The sequence below is a fragment of the Astyanax mexicanus genome, chromosome 22 (genome assembly GCF_023375975.1).
Source record: "Astyanax mexicanus isolate ESR-SI-001 chromosome 22, AstMex3_surface, whole genome shotgun sequence".
NCBI classification, from domain to species: Eukaryota; Metazoa; Chordata; class Actinopteri; order Characiformes; family Acestrorhamphidae; genus Astyanax; species Astyanax mexicanus.
Genome location: NC_064429.1, coordinates 32,481,427 through 32,504,277, shown reverse-complemented (window position 1 = coordinate 32,504,277; position 22,851 = coordinate 32,481,427). Strand labels below are relative to the sequence as shown.

At 36.6% G+C, this 22,851-nt stretch overlaps 1 protein-coding gene across 3 annotated transcripts in view; it reads right to left on the bottom strand.

The window, feature by feature from the left end:
* prodhb (proline dehydrogenase (oxidase) 1b) overlaps nt 1-22,851 on the bottom strand; it is a 52,206-nt gene that overhangs the window by 9,384 nt on the left and 19,971 nt on the right. For all 3 annotated transcript variants that reach the window (XR_007428899.1, XM_049470592.1, XM_049470593.1), the window contains exons 4-12: nt 15,713-15,747; nt 15,479-15,595; nt 14,529-14,593; nt 14,290-14,406; nt 9,755-9,828; nt 8,053-8,134; nt 7,384-7,476; nt 2,749-2,895; nt 751-926 (exon numbers count right to left, since the gene is read on the bottom strand). Coding sequence is in view for 2 of the 3 variants with exons in the window: in XM_049470592.1 (XP_049326549.1) it covers nt 751-926; nt 2,749-2,895; nt 7,384-7,476; nt 8,053-8,134; nt 9,755-9,828; nt 14,290-14,406; nt 14,529-14,593; nt 15,479-15,595; nt 15,713-15,747 (906 nt within the window). In the remaining variant the exon portion in view is untranslated. The remainder of the gene's footprint in view (nt 1-750; nt 927-2,748; nt 2,896-7,383; nt 7,477-8,052; nt 8,135-9,754; nt 9,829-14,289; nt 14,407-14,528; nt 14,594-15,478; nt 15,596-15,712; nt 15,748-22,851) is intronic.

The window sequence follows — 22,851 nt, the reverse complement described above, 5'->3', positions numbered from 1 at the left end:
GATATATATATATATATATATATATATATATATATATATATATATATATATATATATATATATATATATATATTTAGTTTTTTTATGTCGTTATCACGAAAATACCATAAAATATGTGATGTTATTTTTTAGAGCCATATCGCCCACCTCTATTGGGTAGCATTGTGCTGTATAATGTGGGATAATAGGGTCATCCTCTCCACATAAACCGCTCTGGAAAAAATAATCAGTTTCTCTGATTTTGTTATTTATAGATATATGTTTGAGTAAAATGAACATTCTTGTTTTATTCTATAAACTACAGACAACATTCCTCTCAAATTACAAATAAAAATATTGTCATTTAGAGCAGAAAATGAATCTTGGCATCATGTTCTCCTCCACCAGTCTTACACACTGCTTTTGGATAACTTGATGCTGCTTTACTCCTGGTGCAAAAATCAAGCAGTTCAGTTTGGTGGTTTGATGGCTTGTGATCATCCATCTTCCTCTTGATTATATTCCAGAGGTTTTTAATTTGGTAAAATCAAAGAAACTCATCATTTTTAAATGCTCTCTTATTTTTTCAGAGCTGTATATACCTACATGGTCAGGCCAATTACAGTATGTTTTTGTGGACTTTTATAGGATCACTGGGGATTTAGCACTTTAGCATCTGTTCTGTTACTCACAAACACATTTTTTTTAGACTGCCCACTATTAATTCACTTTACTGAAATATTTGTCAGTTTATGCTGGAGATTCTCTCACCTGTGGTACATGCGGTTTGTGGACTCGTAGTCGGGGTTGATGGGATCTTCATAGCCCATCTCTGCTGCTCGTCTTCTCTCCTGGTCCATATAAGCCCCCCGAACCAGCTTAGCCCCGAAACACCAGCCCTCTCTCCTCGACAGCTCCACATCCATACTCACATTATCATACGCTTCCTGTGAGAACAGGAAACGCATCAGCTTATAAACATCTGCTTATTAACACTTATTAATAATTATTGTATAACTCAAATGGTAACACTTTCTACGAATGTAATTTCTATTAGACATTACAGCCATGTTTACTATGCATTATGGATGTGATCATAATTAGGGCTGTCAGCAGTAAAACGTTATTGCACGTGATTAATTTGGAGTCAGTAGCGCATTATTTATTATTTTTTTTAACGCAATTAATTATGCCAGCAAGTTTGACCCCAACTTCCTCCATAATCTGCCTCGGCCCCCAATTTTTTTTTTTTTTTTTTTTTCTGGAGTGGTTCACTTTTGTTGAGAACGTGATCCGGTCTCAATACGATCCAGCTATCAAATATACAGTACTTATATTTAATTGATCTAATCTGCTGATAAAGAGCAGCTTAATTTAATATATATGCCAGATAATATACTGCTAAAAACAAGCGCTGTCCCTGCTGCTGCTCCATGCTGTTTACATGAGCAGTATGTTTTTCATCCCACAATCACAGGATGTGTCTGTCTTTTCACATGGTTGATTAACAAACGTGTCTGTGTGTATATATACTGTATGTGTGTGTGTGCATGTTTGTTTTGCTATCTTTCTGAGGACCAGATATCCTCGCATATCCATCATTGGTACTTTAATTACTAATTACTATATTTCCTGAGACTTGTGTCGTGTATATATATATGTACATATATATATATATATATATATATATATATATATATATATATATATGTGTGTATGTGTGTGTGTTTGTGTCTGTGCATGTGTTGCTACATTTGTAAGGACATTACAAATTTGTAAGGACTGTGCTGCATGTCCCATTGAAAAGACTGTGTTTAAAAAAGTGCAGCGGCAATAAATATCCTTTACTTAGAATTATCATCAGCTAGAGTCAATACAGCAAATCCAGGTATAATGAGGATATGGCTGAATGGAATTAAAGATGTGAAGTTCCTACTTTTATCATGATCATTTTCTAGTGATAGACTATGTCTGTTTTGTGTATATATTGTGTATATGTGTTATGGTTGGGTGGGGAGGGATGGTTGAGAGTAAGGTGAACTGGAAGTGGTGGTGTGGATGTGTGCGGAATCTATATGGGGGACGGGGTTGGGTTAATGTGGGTGGGGTGAGGTGTGGGTAGGATTTAAAAGGGATAGTAAAACATTGTCTCTTTGCAAAGCACTGTATTGGTCGGTGGTGGTCTGGAAGGTGGTCTGAGTTGTGTTTAGGTAAATGACTGAATACAACCTAGACAAATGCCAGCATTCAGACGTTCATTGCTATCTTGGCTGTAAATTTTCAACGTAGGCGCATCCAGGTAGCTGCGCCGTTAAAATACCAATCCCCCAAAGAGCACAACTGGCTCTTAAAGGGAATGCGACGCAAGTGACACTCTTCTTTATAAGAATTAGTACATGCCTTTTGAGTATTTCGAGCGGCGCAAGGTGTACTTTTCCTGTTGTTACGATAGCAAAGACACACTGACAAGCCCTAAATCTTGCTGAGCACTGTGCCGTATTTGAGACATTAGAGCATGCTGACTTTGGTAGCGCAGATTGACTGTTCAATTATACACACAATTATATACATTATATTATATTAAATTAGATTTTAAAGATTAAAATGATGTAGAATAAGATGAGAAAGTGGAATCTGGTACAAATTAAGCTCAGTTTGATTCAGAAAATAAATGTGTTTGACACAAATGTAACATGCATAATATATGTGTGTGTGTACATGTGTTTAGACGTGTGTGTGTGTGTGTGTGTGTGCATATACACCTCTCACCTTCAGATAGCACTGGTAGGTGTTGAAGATAACAGGTCTGTGTGTGTTAAAGCTTCTCTGCGTCTCCAGCGTCAGACGGCTGATGGCTGGTTGGAAATACGTCTGTTCTGCATCCACCATCAGCCTCACACTGTTCTCCACAGCGTACTACACACACACACACACACACACACACATCATACATTACATTACACACTGCAGCAGCACAGCACCACCGGCTCCGTCTCAATATTACACACGTTCTGCAGATCTGCTCAGACATGACAGATTGGTACTAATGTGATGATAACCAGCAGCGTCCTGCGGGGATTTGTAGCTCTGCAGGTGGTGAAAAAGGCCGAGCTGCTGTGACAAATAGAATAAATGAAGAAATCAGCATTTAAAATAAGTTTTCCATGGAAAATATTCTCAGTTTTTTCATGTTACGTGTCGCTCATAAATTAACAGGGACTTTCAGTGCCAACTTCATAATGTGTTTAAGAGCAACAGCGGGTATCACATCTTTAAACACTTTAAAAAATATGATGAAGAACAGAGTTCATAGGGTTCTTTTGAGAAAATTGTTTTTGAGTTATATTGTTTATATTTATATTGCATGTGGATTTGAATTGTCTTGCTGAAAAAATGCATGCATGGCATTATTAAGTAGGGAATATTACACAGTAATATTGGAATTATTTTGGTATCAGACAAGAATTGCTTTTTTTTGTAAAAATAACTGGCACATATATTTAAAACCGATACTTCCTATACGTATTTATTCTATGCCGTATGTCGTATGCCTGCACTAATTAAAAATCCATTAAATCCACTAAGCTAATCAGCACATGCCATTTGTGAATTTAGAGCTATGCTAAGTTGTACTTTTCCCATCGTTACGACAGCAAAGACACACTGGCACGCCCTAAATCTTGCTGAGCAGTCTTGCCCCCAGTGTCTAATCAATTAGCTATTGTTTTACCTATTAAACCTATTGATTTAAAATGGAATATTAATTCCGCATTACTGCCAAGACAAATAGAAAATGATTTTGTCAAAAAGACAATGCTAAACCATATGCTGCACACTTTACAAAGAAGAATTTAGTGATATATAGCACACCAGTCAATGACGTCTCACACAGCTGGATTTAGGGCGTGTCAATGTGTCTTTGCTATCGTAACGACAAGAAAAGTACACCTTGTTCAGCTCGAAACAGTTAAAAGGCTGTACTAATTCTCTTAATTAATCATGGTTGTGGTTAATTTTGAGGGTAACATGTAATAAACCAATCAGTGTGCCAGTTGCCATTCCCTTTCAGAGCCGGGTGAGCTCTGACGTTGGCGCGTTCGTATCTTAACAGCGCAGCGCTTTGGTGCATCTCAGCAGAGACAGATACTGATCTCCTCGTTCACACTGTGAAGATACAACAGCAGCTCATTTAAGGGAAAAACAATGTTATTTTATTCTTTTTATTGTTGAGTTAAAAGTTGGGTTTGCGCTCCTACGTGGGTAAGATAGGATTGAGTGGCTGACTTGTCAGGGTTTTAATGAGTCAGTTGCGCACCTGTATTTCCTGCCACCAAGATAGAAAGACGTCCATGTATCTTTCTAGAAGACAATGCTAAACCCCATGCTGCACACAAAAATTATAGCTGTGGACAAACAAAATTCTTTCATCATTAAATTTTTTTTGTTTTTTTTTTCCCAATTTTTTTCTAGCACATGCCTTCTCCGATACACGTGAAGTCAGACTCTGTCTCTTTTTGAACTGCATCTGATGCAGCATTTGATGCAGCACCGAGTAGTATCTCAGCACGTTTGGAGGAAAGCGCAGCGACTCGGTTCTGATACTTCAGCTCACAGACGCAGCCTTGTGCTGATCCACATCACCCTAGGAGTGATGAGGGGAAAGAGCTCCATCTACTGTACCCACCCAGAGAGAGCAAGACCAACTGTGCTCTCTCAGGGCTCCGGCTGCTGATGGCAAGCTGCATGATCGGGATTCGAAACAGCGATCTCCCCATCATAGTGCCAGAGCTTAGCTCGTTGGATCACTCGGAGCCCCAAATACTGTAAGATTAATGTAATATTGGTTTACCACATGGTTTAGGAATGTTACATTAATTGAAAATTATCTTCAATTGATATAACATTCGTAAACCATGTGGTAAACCAATATTACATTAATAAAATACAGTTTTATTCTGTTTCCAAGCCAGTTTATACTGACTTCATTAACTCAGGAGATAAAAATGGCCGTTCTATATGTTTTTTTTTCCATAGAATGTAGACTAAACACAGGTCCAGGTCAACTCCATTTCAGCTCAGTTAACTCCAGTTTCAGGTCAGCAGGTTCGGAGAAGACCCAGACATCTGTCTGACCACGTTCTCATACATTTTTAAGCCATTTTTTATTTTGTCTTGTAAACTGAATGCAGCGATTGACCCACAGTATGGACAGAAGCAGACGCCTAACCTCCGCTGACCCTGAGAGGACCCATAGTGACCCTGAACTCACTGCACTTTCCTGTATAAAAGCATCAGATCAGACGTGCTGTGTTACACAGCTGAAGGTTGAAGTTCTGCACTTCCATTCCATTACTAACTCTGCATCCCGCTGCCAGACCATGACCTGCAGACCTGCAGACCCTCAGAGTGAGTATAGAGCAGGATGGAGATGAGCAGTATATGAATGACCAGCAAACAAGACGTGATGAATCATGAAATTGTATATATATATATATATATATATATATATATATATATATATATATATATATATATATATATATATATATATATACATGTGTTGATCCACTGTGTTTTATTATCAAGTCTAAAGTCAGTGCAGTTTTGTTTTCCCACAAAATCTTACAGCACTTCATGCTTCCCTCTGCTGCTGACAACTTTTATGAAGATGAGGACTTCATTTTCCAGCAGGACTTGGCACACTGCCCACACTGCCAAAAATATCAATTGGTCTTATATAATATTCTAATTTTATGAAACACTGATTTTTGACTTCCAACAGGAGAAGCAAATTTCACAAGCCAGACTCTATCCATCTTCAGAAAAAGGACATTTAACTCAGTCCTGTTACTGACACTCAGTCCTTTTACTGACACTCAGTCCTGTTACTGACACTCAGTCCTGTTGCTGGCATTTATTGCTTTTTCTGGTACTCAGTACTTTTACTGGCACTCAGTCCTGTTACTGGCACTCAGTCCTGGTTCTGGCACTCAGTCCTGTTACTTGTATTTAGTCCTGTTTCTGGCACTCAGTCCTGTTTCTCACATTCAGTCCTATTACTGGCACTTACTTTTGTTACTGGCACTCAGTCCTGTTACTGGCACTTAGTCCTGGTTCTGGAACTCAGTCCTGTTACTGGTATTTGGTACTGTTTCTGGCACTCAGTCCTGGTTCTGGCACTCAGTCCTGTTACTTGTATTTATTCCTGTTTCTGGCGCTCAGTCCTGTTTTTCACATTCAGTCCTATTACTGGCACTTACTTTTGTTACTGGCACTCAGTCCTGTTACTGGCATTTAGTCCTGTTACTGGCACTTAGTCCTGGTTCTGGAACTCAGTCCTGTTACTGGTATTTAGTCCTGTTACTGGCACTTAGTCCTGGTTCTGGAACTCAGTCCTGTTACTGGTATTTGGTACTGTTTCTGGCACTCAGTCCTGTTTCTGGCACTCAGTCCTGTTTCTCACATTCAGTCCTATTACTGGCACTTACTTTTGTTACTGGCACTCAGTCCTTTTACTGGCGCTCAGTCCTGTTACTGGCATTTAGTCCTGGTTCTGGCACTGACTCCTGTTACTTGCATTTAGTCCTGGTTCTGGCACTCAGACCTGTTACTGGCACTCAGTCCTGTTACTGGCATTTAGTCCTGTTTCTGGCATTCACTCCTGTTACTGGTATTTAGGCCTGGTTCTGGCACTCACTACTGTTACTGGCATTTAGTCCCTTTACTGGCACTCAGTCCTGTTAGTGGCACTCAGTCCTGTTACTGGCATTTATTGCTTTTTCTGGCACTCAGCACTTTTACTGGTACTCAGTCCTGTTACTGGTATTTAGTCCGGTTTCTGGCACTCAGTCCTTTTATTGGCACTCAGTCATGTTACTGACACTCACTCCTGTTACTGATATTTAGGCCTGTTTCTGGCACTCAGTCCTGTTACTGGCGCTCAGTCCTTTTACTGGCACTCAGTCCTTTTACTGGCACTCAGCCCTGTTACTGGTATTTAGTCCTGTTATTAGCACTCATTCCTGTTACTGGTACTTATTCCTTTTACTGTCACTCACTCCTGTTACTGGCATTTAGTTCTGGTTCTGGCACTCAGTCCTGTTACTGGCATTTAGTCCTGTTACTGGCATTTAGTCCTGTTACTGGCACTTAGTCCTGTTACTGGCATTTAGTCCTGGTTCTGGCACTCACTCCTGTTACTTGCATTTAGTCCTGGTTCTGGCACTCACTCCTGTTACTGGCACTCAGTCCTGTTACTGACACTCAGTCCTGTTACTGGCACTCAGTCCTGTTATTTTTTTGATACCCTGCTGAGTATTTATTAAACAGTTACAAAGGACCATCCAAACTAAAATGTTAGCGTGTGTATTTATAACAATAGAGACAGTGTTATGTAGACTTCACCTCAGCCAGTGCCTCCAGTCTCTGCAGGATCCTCTTCATCTGCTGCTCCTCTTCCTCTGTGAATTTACTCAGAAGAGGCTCCAGACGCCCGCTCTGCTCAACGAGGAAGAAGAACATATGCTGTTTAAGACTTATCATCTGCTACAGTAATGGAATTGGCTTCACTAGGTAAAAACATGATTCTGAGAATCTAAGAGTCTGTTTATGTATATATGTACAGCCATATACCATACCATATGTTTGCACTATAAGTTGCACCGGATCATAAGGTGCACTATTAATAAAATACAAAAGGTGCACCGGATTAAATGCTAATGCTGCTCCAGCAGCTGGGGTAAGCAGAAAGCTACAAGCTGATAATACTCACCTCTAAACAGCAAATAAATAAAAAAATATATAATATATATATATATATAATAAATAATAAATAATATATATATATATATATATATATATATATATATGTATATATATATATATATATATATATATATATATATATATATATATATATAGTGCTTAGCATGGATAGTGGAACATATGGGAATGTAAAATATACATAGGTCAGAAAAAAATATATTTTTAATACTGCAAAAAAGTGTGTTCACAGTATTAAAATAGAATTGACCAGCCTTTTTAGTCCAGTCTTACTGTTAATTCCCTCCATACCTGAAGATTCGGCACCACCAGAAGATCCGGAACTTTCATCCTTTCGTCAATCAGACGGTTCCAGTCCAGGATGTCAATGGTGCTAATGTGAACAAAATAATACAGATTAATAGAAATATACATATAAACATACAGTACCAGTCAAAAGTTTGAAGTAAAGTCAGTTTTATGAGGTTAAGTCACCTTGAATTCAGGCTTTCAGTTAACAGCTGTGCTGAACCTATCAAGAGTTAATTACTTGAATTTCGTGTCGCTTAATATGTTTAAGAGCATCAGTTGTAAAAAAAAAAAAAAAATGACTTAAAAAATTACTTTAAGAAACAAAGGTCAGTCAATCTGAAATTCAATTTTAAGAACTTTAAAAGTATCCATAAGTGCAAAACATGATGAAATGGGCACTCATCAGGACCTCTCCAGGTAAGAAGAAGGTAAGTTACCAGCTTCAGAAACTGCAAGTTAACATAACAGCTCCCCAGATAAGAGCACCTAAATGCGAGTGAGTCCCATTTTTTTGCACTATAAGGCACGCTTAAAATCCTTTCATTTCCCCCAAAAATCGACAGTGTGCCTAACATTTGTATGTATGAATTTTTCCAGTAAGGTATTAAGGAGCAGTAAAACCACTGAAGTACAGAATTATAAGGGTAAGTTTTCAGTGATGTTTCTCTAGAACTAAGGATGGGTGCAGCAGCATTAGCATTAGCTGCTAACCGCAGGGCTAGCTCTTTCACTTTTTTGTTCAGAGGCGAGTATATTGCATTGTTGTCTGCATGTTTGTTGTGTGAAAAAATAAGCTAAGTGGGACGAACCGCTAACTCATAGCAACCTGGGTTACCAGAATAGTTAGTTTTTCTCAGTCTAGTGCTATTGAGCAGCATTTACGTCCTGCTAGTGCTGGGGTTAGTGGCTAATGCTAATGCTGCTGAACCTAGCCTTAGTTTAGTTTAGTTTTTTTTGGGCCAGGAATGAATACTGAACAAAGCTACTTAAATGACTTGTTACTTTTGAATTTGCTTATAAGGCGTTATAAGGATGAGTTTTCAGTGAAGTTTCTCCAGCAATAAGGCTGGGTGCAGCAGCATTAGCATTAGCTGCTAATCGTAGGGCTAGCTCTTTTGCTTTTTTTGTTCAGAGGCAAGTATATTGCACTGTTGTCTGCATGTTTGCTGTGTGAAAAACAAGCTAGGTGGGAATGCTTAGTTTTTCTCAGTCTAGTGCTATTGGACAGCATTTACGTCCTGCTAGTTCTGGGGTTAGTGGCTAATGCTAATGCTGCTGAACCTAGCCTTAGTTTAGTTTATTTTTTTTGGCCAGGATTGAATATAGTTGAGCTGAACAAAGCTACTTAAATTACTTTCTATCATTGAATTTGCTGTATCTAATATTTTACCTGCTTCAGCAACAGCGTATAACTGCTCTGATTAAAGAAACGATCCAATTAAAGCCACAGTTAAAGAAACGTAGCCGAGCCGCACAGAAGAATAAGCTGAATTACCTAAAAAGCCCTCTTCATTTCATCACAGATGAAACTTTTAAATTAGCCGGATGATGGTGATTCTCACTTCAGCTGAACCTGTAAGTGCTGCAGCTCCCTCAGCTCATTTAAAAGTTTCAGAAGTGATCATTTGAAGACGGCGTTTGGGCAGACCCTCTTTTTGTGGAGTAATAACAGATATTTCAGATCTGGAGAGCAGCTTCTCACCCTGACGAGCTCAGCTTCTCACCGGCGAACCAGGCACGAACGTCGCCTTCGGCTCCCAGCTTCTCCAGGAACGCCTGGAACAGAGAAAACATGCCTCCGCTGATACCTCAGCACGCTCCAGCGGGTTTACAGCAGGTACGCAGCGCTGCTGTGCATTTTAATTACTGCAGTCTTGGTCAAATCAGGATACCGCAACTCTTTGAGCCCTAATTTAACTAACTATAGATGAGCTGTCAACTGTGCAGCTGGATTTAGGATGTGTGAGTGTCAGTCTTTGCTATCATAACGACGGGAAAAGTACACCTCGTGCGGCTCAAAACACGCAGGCATGTGTTTTAGGCTTTATGTAAAAATAAACCAATTAAAGTGTCACTTGCTCATCATTCCCTTTAAGAGCCAAGTGAGCTCTGACTTTGGCGGATTGCTATTTTAATGGCACAGCTACCTGAATGTGTCCAGTGATTTCATGTTGTTTCAAACTGTTTAGACTATTAAAAACTATCTGAATACAATGTAGATACCAAATCTAATCTCATGCAGCTACTGATTCAATATTGATTTAATTAATATTATCTGATTTGAGTTATTGGCTGCCTAGACCATTAAAAACAATATGGATATGATTTAGATATTCCAAAACATTGAATTCACGTGGGTTCTGACAGTTTTGGCTATTAAAAAACATTCTAAACAATCTAGATTATGCAAAAAAACCTAAATCCATCCACAGACAAGCGCTCAGCCGCGGCACGCTCGCCCGCAGCCCGCAGCGCTGGCTCGTCTTTCGTGGAAAAAAGGGAAAGAAAATCGCTCGGTTAATGCCGTCTGAGAGCCAGAACGCTAACCAGCCAGGCTAGGCTAAGCTAAGTTAATGCTGAGCTAAAGCAAGCTACGCTAAGCTAACCACAGTCCAGCCAGCTAGCTAAAACCAACACCACCCAGGAAAATAAGCAGAAATGCTAAAATTCGCGGTTTTCACCTGAAGACGACTCCACAGAGCAGGAGAGGAGAGTATTAGCGTTATTTCACGCTCCTAACGTTACCATCTTCACTTATTCCCAATTTAGATTTCAAGCTAACTTTCGTGGTGTTAGTCTGCCTGAACCATACACTGTATGTAGTTAAGTTGTGGTGGAACTACTTTTTGGCGGAAGGCTCAGTCCATATTAAATCATATTCAAACTGAATTTCTTAAAGTTCTTTGATTTATTTTCTTTATTTATTTAGTAAAAAAAGAAACTGTTGTATAGAAGCAATAGAACACTCGAGGCCGTGTGTTATCGCGAATAACATCACGGCTGTGATGATCTACAGTACTCGCCTTCTAGCCGTGATGTTACTTCGCGATAACACACTCCCTCTCGTGTTCTATTGCTTAATTATATTAGTTAACTGAGATCACTAAATAAAACAAGTAACTGGCTACCACTGCATAAGTGTTATCACAGCCAAATATATTTGAACTAATATTTAATTAATAAATAAATAACAGTTACTGTATGCATAGCTGCAGCATACTGTATAAGAAAATGACAAGAAGAGCAGTTGTTACTTGTTTAATTAACATTAGTTAACATTATTAATGAAGTGTTGTGAATGATTTATTGTTCGTTTTAACAAATGCTTTACTTCTTACGTTAGTTAATGTGAAAATAACATTAATTAATTAGTGCTGTAGTTCTGTGTTAAATTAACATTACCTAAGCATTGTTAATGTATCACCTCATGTCTTATTCATGGTAACTAATGCATTCATTCATGTTAGTTATTCAAAACTTAATGTAAAGTGTTACCAACAGTATTAGGGCTGCAACTAATGATTATTTTGGTAGTCGACTAATCTGACGATTATTTTTTCGATTAGTCGATTAGTCAACGATTATTTCTGCCATCTCTAAAAACGATAGAAACAGCAGAACATGAGATTCAAATGACATTTAAATATCTGAACATTGTTTAAACATGGAAATAACTGATATTTAGTGATTTAATATGTAATCTGTTGTGTTTGGGCACTTTTGGAGACACAAACTTAGTCTCCTATTGCTTTTTTTTGTCCCCAGCACTTTGTGTAATGTGATACTGTTACAAATGAACGATTATTCGACAATTAAATTTGTAGTCGACAAATTTAAATAATCAACATTGTCGATTATATCGACTAATCGACTAAACAGTATGAATACTTTTTAAAAGCTGCCATTCTGCCATCAGTACAGTGCCGAACGCAGATTTGCACAGAGCCGGCCCATCAGTGAGCTCTATCTTCTGACCCCATTCCACCGGCAGCCCTCAGGCCCAGCAGGAGCGACACGGCGCCAGGTTTTATTCAGCATGAAATCACACTGCAGTGTGAAATTTCCCACTTTTCTGTGGTAAAATGGATGATATCGGGGCTTATGGTCTGAACTATTAAGGGTCTGAGCTGAAGTGGAGTAGTGGATAACCCTCCAGAAGAAGCTTAAGAAGTTGATCTGCTGTGTGCTGTAGAGTATCTGAATTTACTCAGGATCTACAGAGGGTTATCTGTACAGACCGCTATCCACTCTCTACATCTACGCCTATAATGAGACTTTTAAAAATACATATATATATATATATATATATATTTAATCAGCTATGATTTTATCTTACATGATCATACCTTCTCGTATACAGCATGATTTATATGCAGCTCTGGAAAAAAAAATATGAAGAGTTTCTGAATCAGTTTCTCTGATTTTGCTATTTATATATTTATATATTTATAGAAAATGAGAAATGGCTGAAATATATATATATATATATATATATATATATATATATATATATATATATATATATATATAAAACAGAGCTTTCAGACCTTTTCAATTCATAATTATAAAGTTTTAAGAGTGAAATAACCCTGGTAGTTTTTAATCACGATTTTCATGCATCTTGGCATCATGTTCTCCTCCACCAGTCTTACACACTGCTTTTGGATAACTTTATGCTGCTTGTCTCCTGGTGCAAAAAGTCAAGCAGTTCAGTTTGGTGGTTTGATGGCTTGTGATCATCCATCTTCCTCTTGATTATATTCCAGAGGTTTTCAATTTGGTAAAATCAAAGAAACCCATCATTTGTAAGTGGTCTGCTATTTTTTCCCCAGAGCTGGGAGCTCTGTAGTGCTACTATAATCATGGATTTACCTCGGCACTTCAATTTTAGTCATAAATGAACTTAAGCAATGCTAATCATAAATGTACCTCAGAAAGGCTATTTTAGTCACACATTCAGCTATCTAGGTGCATCAGACTATTGTAATAATATAGTCTAGTTTTAAATTTAGCTCTGTAGTGCTATTATAAACATGGCTTTACCTCACGGTGAACTCACGGTTATTCACAAATTTACCTGCAATTTACCTACCCGCTTCTACTCAGAAATGTACTTAAGTAATGCTTTTCTAGTCACACATGTATCTAACTAGTTGGCTAGTTTGCTATTCTAATTACAAATTTACTTCAGCAGTGCAATTTTAGTCATAAATTAACTTAAGCAATGCTAATCATAAATGTACCTCAGAAAGGCAATTTTAGTCACATATTCAGATATCTAGCTCTCCAGGCTATTTTAAACATAAATTCTAGTCATACATATAGATTTGTAGTGCTACTATAATCATTGATTTACCTCAAAGTGAACTGTTATTCACATATTTACCGCAGTGCAATTTTAGTTGTAAATTTAGCTCAGTACGACCTTTCTACTCATAAATGTACTTAGGAAATGCTATTCTAGTCAAAAATGTACCTCAGCAAGGCCATTTTAGTCACACATTTAGCTAACTAGTCTTTTTTAATCATAAGTTTTAGTCATAAAGTTAGCTCTGTAGTGCCACAATAATCATGGATTTACCTCACTTACGGTGAACTGTTAATCACAAATTTACTAATTTATTTTAGTCATAAATTTTAAGTCAAAAAACTCTTTACTGCTATTCTACTCATAAATTTACCTAAGCAATGCAATTCTAGTCACACATTTATCTAATTAACTAGCTAGTTTGCTATTCTAACCACACATTTACCTCAGCAGTGCACTTTTAGTCATATATTTTGCTTATTACTGCTATGTACCTAAGCAATGCTATTCTAATCACACATGTATCAAACTAGCTTTCCAATTTGCTATTCTAATAACAAATATACCTCAGCAAGGCAATTTTAGATGCATATTTATCTAACTAGCTAGCTAGTTTGCTATTCTAATCACAAATGTACCTCAGAAGTGTTATGTAAGTCATAAATTCATCTTAGTGATGCAATTCTACTCATAAATGAACCTAAGCAATGCTATTCTAATCACAAATGTACCTCAGCAAGGCCATTTTAGTCACAGATTTAATCAAAAGTCATATTTTTGGTATTGTGTCAACACTAATACCTACAGCGCCTCTGGATCGAGGATTTTTTTTTTCTCTCCTCCAGTCTAAACCTACAGAGATTTAAACCCCTCTACTGTATCTGAATCTGCAGTATGTGCTCTGACCTCCATCTGACCCCATCCTCTACCTGCAGCTGCTCCAGGTCCAGTTTCTGCTCCAGCACCTCTTGGCCATATTTACCCTGCTTTGCTGCCAGGAAACTGAAAAAGCATCTCCATTTCATAAGCACTTCTGAAAACTGCACCTATAGAAAGGTGGAAACAAGAAACGACAAGCTGTGACCGGCGACGGCGTCCGATACGGAACATCTGAACCTTTTCTGAACCTTCTCTGAACCCAGAACTCATGCTCAGATCCTGCACTTACCAGGAACTGCGGACGCCCCAGCGCCGTCATCTTAATTGCGGTGAAACCGTCTTCAGAACTTCCACCTGAGAGCAGAAGTGTAGTTTTTTTTTAAATGCTGTTATTGGCAACACTTCCTATGAACCCTGTATTCATAATGCATTATGAATGCATTCATAATGTCATCATTATATGACATGCATAATACCTTATAACGATTATAATAAGCTTGTATAATTACTCATTATTAAGTACTTACAGTGACATTCATAACGCACTATAAACTACAAGTAAAAGGGTTTACAAAGAAAGGTCTTATAATGCCTTATAATATATGTTTATAAGAACACTGTACAATATAGTAATGCACTATAACACAGATTTGGTATATTCTGGTATAATGCATTATGATACGCAGGTGTGATTTCTCAAATGAAGCTTTCATATAAGTTCGTAACACATTATAAAGCCTTATGCACAGTCATTACTGATTTTCACTTACAGACAAAAAAGACAACATACAGTAAAAAAGTAAACTTTTGAGAAATATCTCTTTTTGAATCCTTAAAATGTATTTTGTATTGAGTATTTTAGTGTTATTGAACCATTTAAAATAATTAGTTTTGTAAAGGAAGCCGTGTTAAAGCTGTTTGCGGATCTTTTGTCTATAATTTACATTCTTCAGCAGTTTTTTTTTTTTTAGAATAAAATCTGATTTCTTCATATATTGTGTAATTTTGTGGGACAAAGTGGACCCAGTCGTAATCAAAACCTTCAATTACAGCTTTAGTGTGTTATGATATATGTACTCCTACCAGTAGAGTAACAAACCTATATTAAACCTATATTAAAGCCCAGTCATGCACAAAAAAATAAAATATAAAATACAGTGATAGACATTTTTGGTCACACTGCCCAGAACTAATTGAAACAATAATAAAAAAAAAAACGATCAACATCAAGATTCTCACTTGATGCTTTGATGCACTTCATGAAAGTCTCCACATTCTGGTCACATTTGGCTTCATCACTGTAGAAATATGGGCCAGTTGCACCGTCCTGGTGATCGCTCCTGAATTTCTTCGCTCCTAAAAAAAACCAAAAAAAAAAGGCACAATAAACAAGCATAGAAATGCCTCACTTTCAATCAGATAAATCTCAGATAATGAAGTCATAAAAATATTTAAATTATTGGGCATGCTCACCAGGGCTCCCCATTTCTGGCATCAACACGTCTGATCTGAAAAAGAAAAAAAAAAAAAAAAAGATTTTTTGGTAACACTTTCTATGAATGTCATCTTTATTAGATGCTATAACCACATTCATAACATTATAATGCATGCATAAGGCATTATAAACATGGCTATACATATATATAAAAATACATAACCCATTATAGCCATGTTTATTAAGCATTATGACCCGTGATCATAATACATTATAAGCTCTGCTTATAATATATGTGTTAAAATAGTATATCTCTATCATAAATAATCTAGTCCTACAATGAAAGTCTGGCACTTTACTTAGAGCGCACAAAGACCTGTTATAATACATTATAATTGACTATAACTAATATTATATTCAAGACAAGTATAATAATAATTCATGAGTGGTTAAAAATATATTTATAGGATTATTGAGGGGGTGTTTATAAGTTGGAAGCTTTTTTAGTCATGATACAGTCTGCACACTGGACTGAGTTTCTTGGTATTGATGTATAACATGTTATAAACACAGCTATTAACGCATTATAATCACAGTTCATGATGCATAATAAACATGGCTATGATGAATTATACATTTTTATAAATATGTATAGCCATGTTTATAATGCCTTATGAATGCATTATAATGTGTTATGAGTATGTTTATAGAGTCTTATAGAGATGACATTCATAGAAAGTGTTACAGATTTTTTTTTTTTTTTTTTTTTACTGAAGATCACGAAGAAATCATGCAGTAACTTCAAAGTGTTAAATAAACCAAAATACTCTGCAAAACATTAAGGTGCTCTTATCTGGAGAGCTGTTAACTTGTGGTTTCTGAGGCTGGTAACTATGATAAACTCTTGCTCTTCTTTTCCAGGGACAGTCCTGATGAGTGCCAGTTTCATCCGTTTCTGATGGTCTTTTTGAGACTGCACTTGAGGATACTTATACATTTCTAGAAAAAGTTATTTTTACTCTTTATTTAGTTGAGTAGTTCTTGCTTCTCATAATCTGGATTCGAACATCACTCAATTATTCACTATTCACTGTATACCTGTAACTCTACCTCTTCACTACTTTACTTTAACTGATGCTCTCAAACACTTTATTAAGAGACAAGAAATTCGAGTAATTAACTCTTGATGAATTCAGCACAGCTGTTAACTGAAAGCCTGAATTCCAGGTGACTCTACCTCATAAAACTGACTGATAAAATCCAGCAGAGATGTGCAAAACTACTTCCTTAGCAAAACATATTCTGTTTTTAAACTTTTTAATGTATTAAATAATTACATATGCTTTTCTTCATAGTTTGATGACTTTAGCTTTATTAATCTACAATAGGGAACATTTTAATAAGATAATGTTAAAAAAAAAAGATTGAATTCAAGAGGTCCATACTATTAACAGGCACTGTAGGTTAGGAATGGATGACAGCTGTATAAGTTTTGGGGTATAATCTTATAAATCAGAAGTTGTGTGTTCAGTAGCTCCTCCATTTCCACTCGTTGTTGTGTTTTTTTAACGTGGATCTCCATGGAAACGCCCAAGCGCCCAAAGTGTAATTATGGTGCGCGGCAGTGGACAAATAGCTATTTCATTAAATGTGAGGAAACGAAACTCAGAGATGTAATTCTAGTCACACATTTATCTAACTAACTAGCTAGTTTGCTATTCTAACCACACATTTACCTCAGTAGTGCACTTTTAGTCATATATTTTGCTTATTAATGCTATTCTACTCATAAATGTACCTAAGCAATGCTATTCTAAGCACACATGTATCTAACTAGCTTTCCAATTTGCTATTCTAATAACAAATGTACCTCAGCAAGGCAATTTTAGACGCATATTTATCTAACTAGCTAGCTAGTTTGCTATTCTAAATCACAAATGTACCTCAGCAGTGATATTAAAGTCATAAATTCATCTTAGTGATGAATTTTACTCATAAATGTACCTAAGCAATGCAATTCTAGTCACATGCATCTAACTAGTTGGCTAGTTTGCTATTCTAATCGCAAATGTACCTCAGCAGTGTTATTTAACTCATAATACCTACAGTGCCTCTGGATCAAGGTTTTTTTTCTCTCTCCTCCAGCTCCTCCACCCAAACTCTCTACTGTATCAGAATCTGCAGTATGTGCTCTGACCTCCATCTGACCCGACGGTGGACAATAGCTATTTTATTAAACGTGAGGAAACGAAACTTATAGATGTGCGTCCGGACGGGACTAAATTTATCGGAGGACCACGAAAAAGAGTTCAGCAAAAAACAGTAGATAATTCAGCCTGTAATTCTCTCAGAGGACGTCTGAGAAAAACACAGACATGATCGTTCTGGACAGGAATAAAATCACAGAGGATAAAAACCCCCCATAAAAGAGAAAATTACCCCAGAAATTACCACTCACAGTGGACAGCACAGTGGATCAGTGCAAATGATGGTGACCGGCAGTGTCTGGCTAGAATTGTCCATGCGAAAAGACAACTCAAATCACATCCACATTCAATACAGGACATATCCAACACATGTATCCAACAGGTCAGGGCAGTGGTTTTTGCTTCCATCAAACATGGCAAAAGTCACGGGACTCAAACATTTTTTTTTTTTTTTAGTATCACATTTCCGCCACCTGGTAGACATTTATGTATGACTAGGAAAGGCTTAATAAAACAGTACAATTCTGATTGGATAGTATATTGAATTAGCAAATCATAATGTCGGCTGTTAAAATGTGTGTTACGTTTACATTTTCAATTCATGTTGTATAACTGCAGATTATATGTTATCTCTTAACCCTTGTGTGGTGTTCGGGTCTGTGGTACCCGTTTTCATTTTTCATCAAATGATACTAAAAAAATATTTTTTCTAACTCAAACTCATTGGCATTGGCTCATTTTTTTGTGAGAAACATATATCAAAACACATTTTCGATAAACACACACTGTACACCCCCCCCCCCCCCCCCACACACACACACATTTATATTACATACAGTATGTTTGGCCAAGGGCTAATAAACATTGCTTCATTTGTAAATTTGAAACTAAACAAATTTTCTACTCATATCTTGAGTTAAATTCATTTTCTTTTACATTTTATTAAAAAACTAATAAAAAAAGAGTAGCACATTTTGAAAGAAATGTAACTTAAGAAAGGTAAAGGGCAAATATTAACCATGTAAGCTGTTTATATTGCTTGCAATTTAGGTGAAGCAAGCATGTGTAAAGCATTTTAATGTAAAATTGCTTAATTTTGCTGAATTAAATACAAGTAACAAAGTAAACGAGTAACAAAAATATGAACACCACACAAGGGTTAATATGTTTAAGCTCTCATATTATGTAGATTGTTAATTTGATGCCATTGATTGTTTGTGTTTCAGTTGCGCAAATCGGTGCTTGGATTCACAAGCAAAATATCAAAGACTAGATACCTTTGGTTCTTACTTTTTAAAACCCCATTGTTAGCTGTCTGTCAGGTTGGCAAGTCACGTATATAGCATTAAAACTGCACCAGTGAGAAAACCAAGAAAATGATATATTAAGTTACATTCCTGAAACTTTTTAATAATACTGAATTAAGTATGAATTGGATTTACTTGACTGAAAGCCGACTGAATTGAGCTGATTTTCTTTCTAACATCACTGTAATCATTTACAATGCCCTTTAATGAGCCTTAGCGATATCCCCCAAACCTGAAATAATAATAATAACTTTCCTGTTCCAGAACTTTCTCTGATCAATACGGAGGAACCAAACTTAGCTTTGATGTTCATAATAGCCATTAAGTGCTAACTCCAGCGGGGGGAAAAGGCTTTGAACACATAATAGGTACTTCTGGCAATTTAAACCCTACTGCGCTAAACTCAGACTATTTCCAGTCCATTTGTATTCCACAGAGACGGACAGGCGACACCAGTGGTACACATTTCCCAGCTAATGGGCTTCAAGCCAAACTCAAATGCACTGTAAAAAGTGAAGCATGGAGCTGTTCATTCAAGCTAATAAATATGATTGAACACATAGTACAATTATTGACTTTATTGTGAAACTCAACCTTTTTGAATTTTGATGTGTCAATTTTGATTCAGACTAAATTAATTACAATTCTGAAGGAAATAAACCAAATGTTTTGGTTCCACTGAAATCATACTCGAAGAAAAGAGATAAGGATGTAATATTTTTAATTTGAATCAAACATGAAGTGCGCATGCGCACTGTGGAGCACGGGAGAAGTTGTAGAGAAGTGCTTCAGAGCTCTGAGGGAGAGAGGGAGAAAGTGCCTGAACGCGCTCGCGAGAGAGAGAATGAGAGAGGGAGAAAGTGCCTGAACGCGCTCGCAGATAGCAACGCATGCTTATGGTATTGTGGCGTCGGGACTGGAGGGGGGGCGCAAGGAATTATGGGAGCTCACCCTGTTGGGGGAAGTGGGTGTTTTTCTGCGTGTTTATGTTACTGTTTATCCCAGAGTTTCATGTCATGTTTTATTATCACTGTTCTAGTATTATTCATGTAGTTATCAGTTATGTGGTTGTTTTGTGCCTCACCCTTTGTGTGTTTTCTGTGTGTGGGAGTGGGGTTAGCTGCGTTGGAGCTGTAGTTAGTTTTACTTTCAAAAGTGGAATCCCACGTAAATCCAGCTCTTAGTGTCCTCCTCAGAGCAAAATAAAAAGAGCAAGAGAGCACTGAAACGAATCTCGCTGGTAATCCGTCCTCTTCCATGCCACAGTAACTTCTGGAACTTCTGAATATGCTGCCATGTTTTTTTTTTTAAGTTCGGTTCAATTTAAATGTATTAGTTTGGTTCCGAAACTGAAATGTAAAGAATTTAACTTGGATCAAGGTGAATAATTAATATTGGGTCGAGTGAAGTAATAGGGTTTATTTCAAAATAAAATAATAAGGTTGTAACAATTGACTTTATTTAGATTGAGTGAAGTCAAATAGTTTAGATGCAACAAATGGACATCAATTTTTTTAATTTGAGCAGGGCTACACTTTTTACAGTGTGGATAATCCAAAGCCTGTTCTGCACTTTCTCTAACACTCAGGAACGCTCACATCCTGACACTCGCAGAGGTTCAGCGCTGAATCTAATATATAACACACCATGGCTTCCTCTCACGGCTCTACTGCTGCAACCGCTGGACCACCCGGACGCCCGCAGTGCATGTTTTGACATGTGTAAACTCCGAACACAGAGGAAATGAGAGGAAGCCTGGTCATTAGTGGACATGTTGGACTGTAACGGGCTCTGAGAGGAGGGATAGCACCTGAGCGCTTTGGTGTTAAGAGCTGGAGAGCAGATTAAAATATATAAAAAATACAAAAATATGAAAATACAAAAATGAGTAGTACAAAAATTAGGGGTGGGCGATATGGCCCTAAAATAATATCACGATATTTCACGGATATTTCATGATTTTCGCGATAACGATAATCTTGGCGATATGACAAAACACTGAATTAAAAAAATAAAATAAAATAAAAAATTGAGAATACAATACTGCAACTCAATTAAAATTAAATTATATGATTGCTTATATATATATATATACACATTAAAAAATACAATAATTTAATCAGATTTATAACAGAATGCAATGATCCAGAATAACATGATACTAATAATCCTATTAATACCCTTCAAAAATATCTCCATATATCCAGGATTAAAGTGAAATAAATGATACTGGACAGATACAGTCTCTAGATATAGATGGGATATAATGCCATTTCTAATTATGTGTTATAACTGATTTATTGATTAATGATTTTTAAGGCATTTACAACCTAATTAGTAACCATTAATACACTAACCGTAAATCATTTATAAACCCTTTATAAAGGTAGTCTTATTTTAAAGTGGTACCCAAAAAATGAACTTAAACCTGCCGTTTGTCAGCTCTGTGATGTAATACTGCTAAATGAATAGATCACATAAACCTAGTATTCGGCACCACACGTTACCGCCAGGCCTAGTGGTTATAATTGTCTCATGATAAAACATAATGTTGCTCCATGTCATTAATTGACTAATCAACAAAATAATCATTAGATTAATTAATAAAAAAAAACGAAGACCCAGGGGAAGCCCCAGTCCTAGGAATAAGCTCAATCTGTGTTTTACACTGTGTTATACTGGTTTTATCTGACCCATCAAGCCCATGGGACTAATCTCTCCATGCGTCTCTGTTCTCTGGAACTGCTACCTAACACACATACTTAAAAATGCCTGTGAGCTGGACTGTGCGGCTATAGCAATTTAAAAGCAGGCAGGTTGGAAACGACAGCAAATTGGCCACCATGGTTCCTCGCTGGAATTTTAATGGGATTTTGCCAGCGTTGTTTAAAGCTCGTCCAACCTACCTGCTGCAGCTGCTACTGAAGAATCTGTGTTGGAAAGAAGCGCCAGGCATTCGTACAAACCAACAACTGTAGAAAAGCAATGGACTGAACACAGGCTGCTTTTCCACTGAAAGGCCGGGTTGTGGACCCGTTAGCATGGTTACGGTTTTGGGTTTGCATTTGTGTTATTTACAGAACAGAGCATGCTAGCCTAGCTAACTAAATGCTAACAGTAAACTGTATATTTTTCAATCGCTACCAGCCTTGGTGAAAAAAAATATATATACTTAATTGTACTTAAAACATATTGAGAAATGTCCTTACCTAAAAAATATTAAAAGTACATAATAATAATAATAATAATAATAATAATAATAATAATAATAATAATAATAATAATAATAATAATAATAATAGTATTATGCTTTCATGAAATGTTTGAAATCAAAATTTGATCATACTTTTTAAAAAAAGTATAATATAGTGTATTTTAAATATTGTAAATAGACTATGAAGTACACTTTTAGTGTAATGTAATTCAGAATACTTCTAAAATACCTATTTTCATATATATTTTTGTTCATTTTTAGCAAAGTGTGTAAAAAAAAACAACTTAAATTACAATATATCATCATAATCATAACAATTTAGGAAGTTAATTAAATCACTGCATAGGTGAAATGTTTCAAAATATATTTAGGTATTACATTAATATAACAGTTATAATGTATTTCAATGCTCGTAGGAAAATATAAAAAGTTAATTATATGCTAAAAGC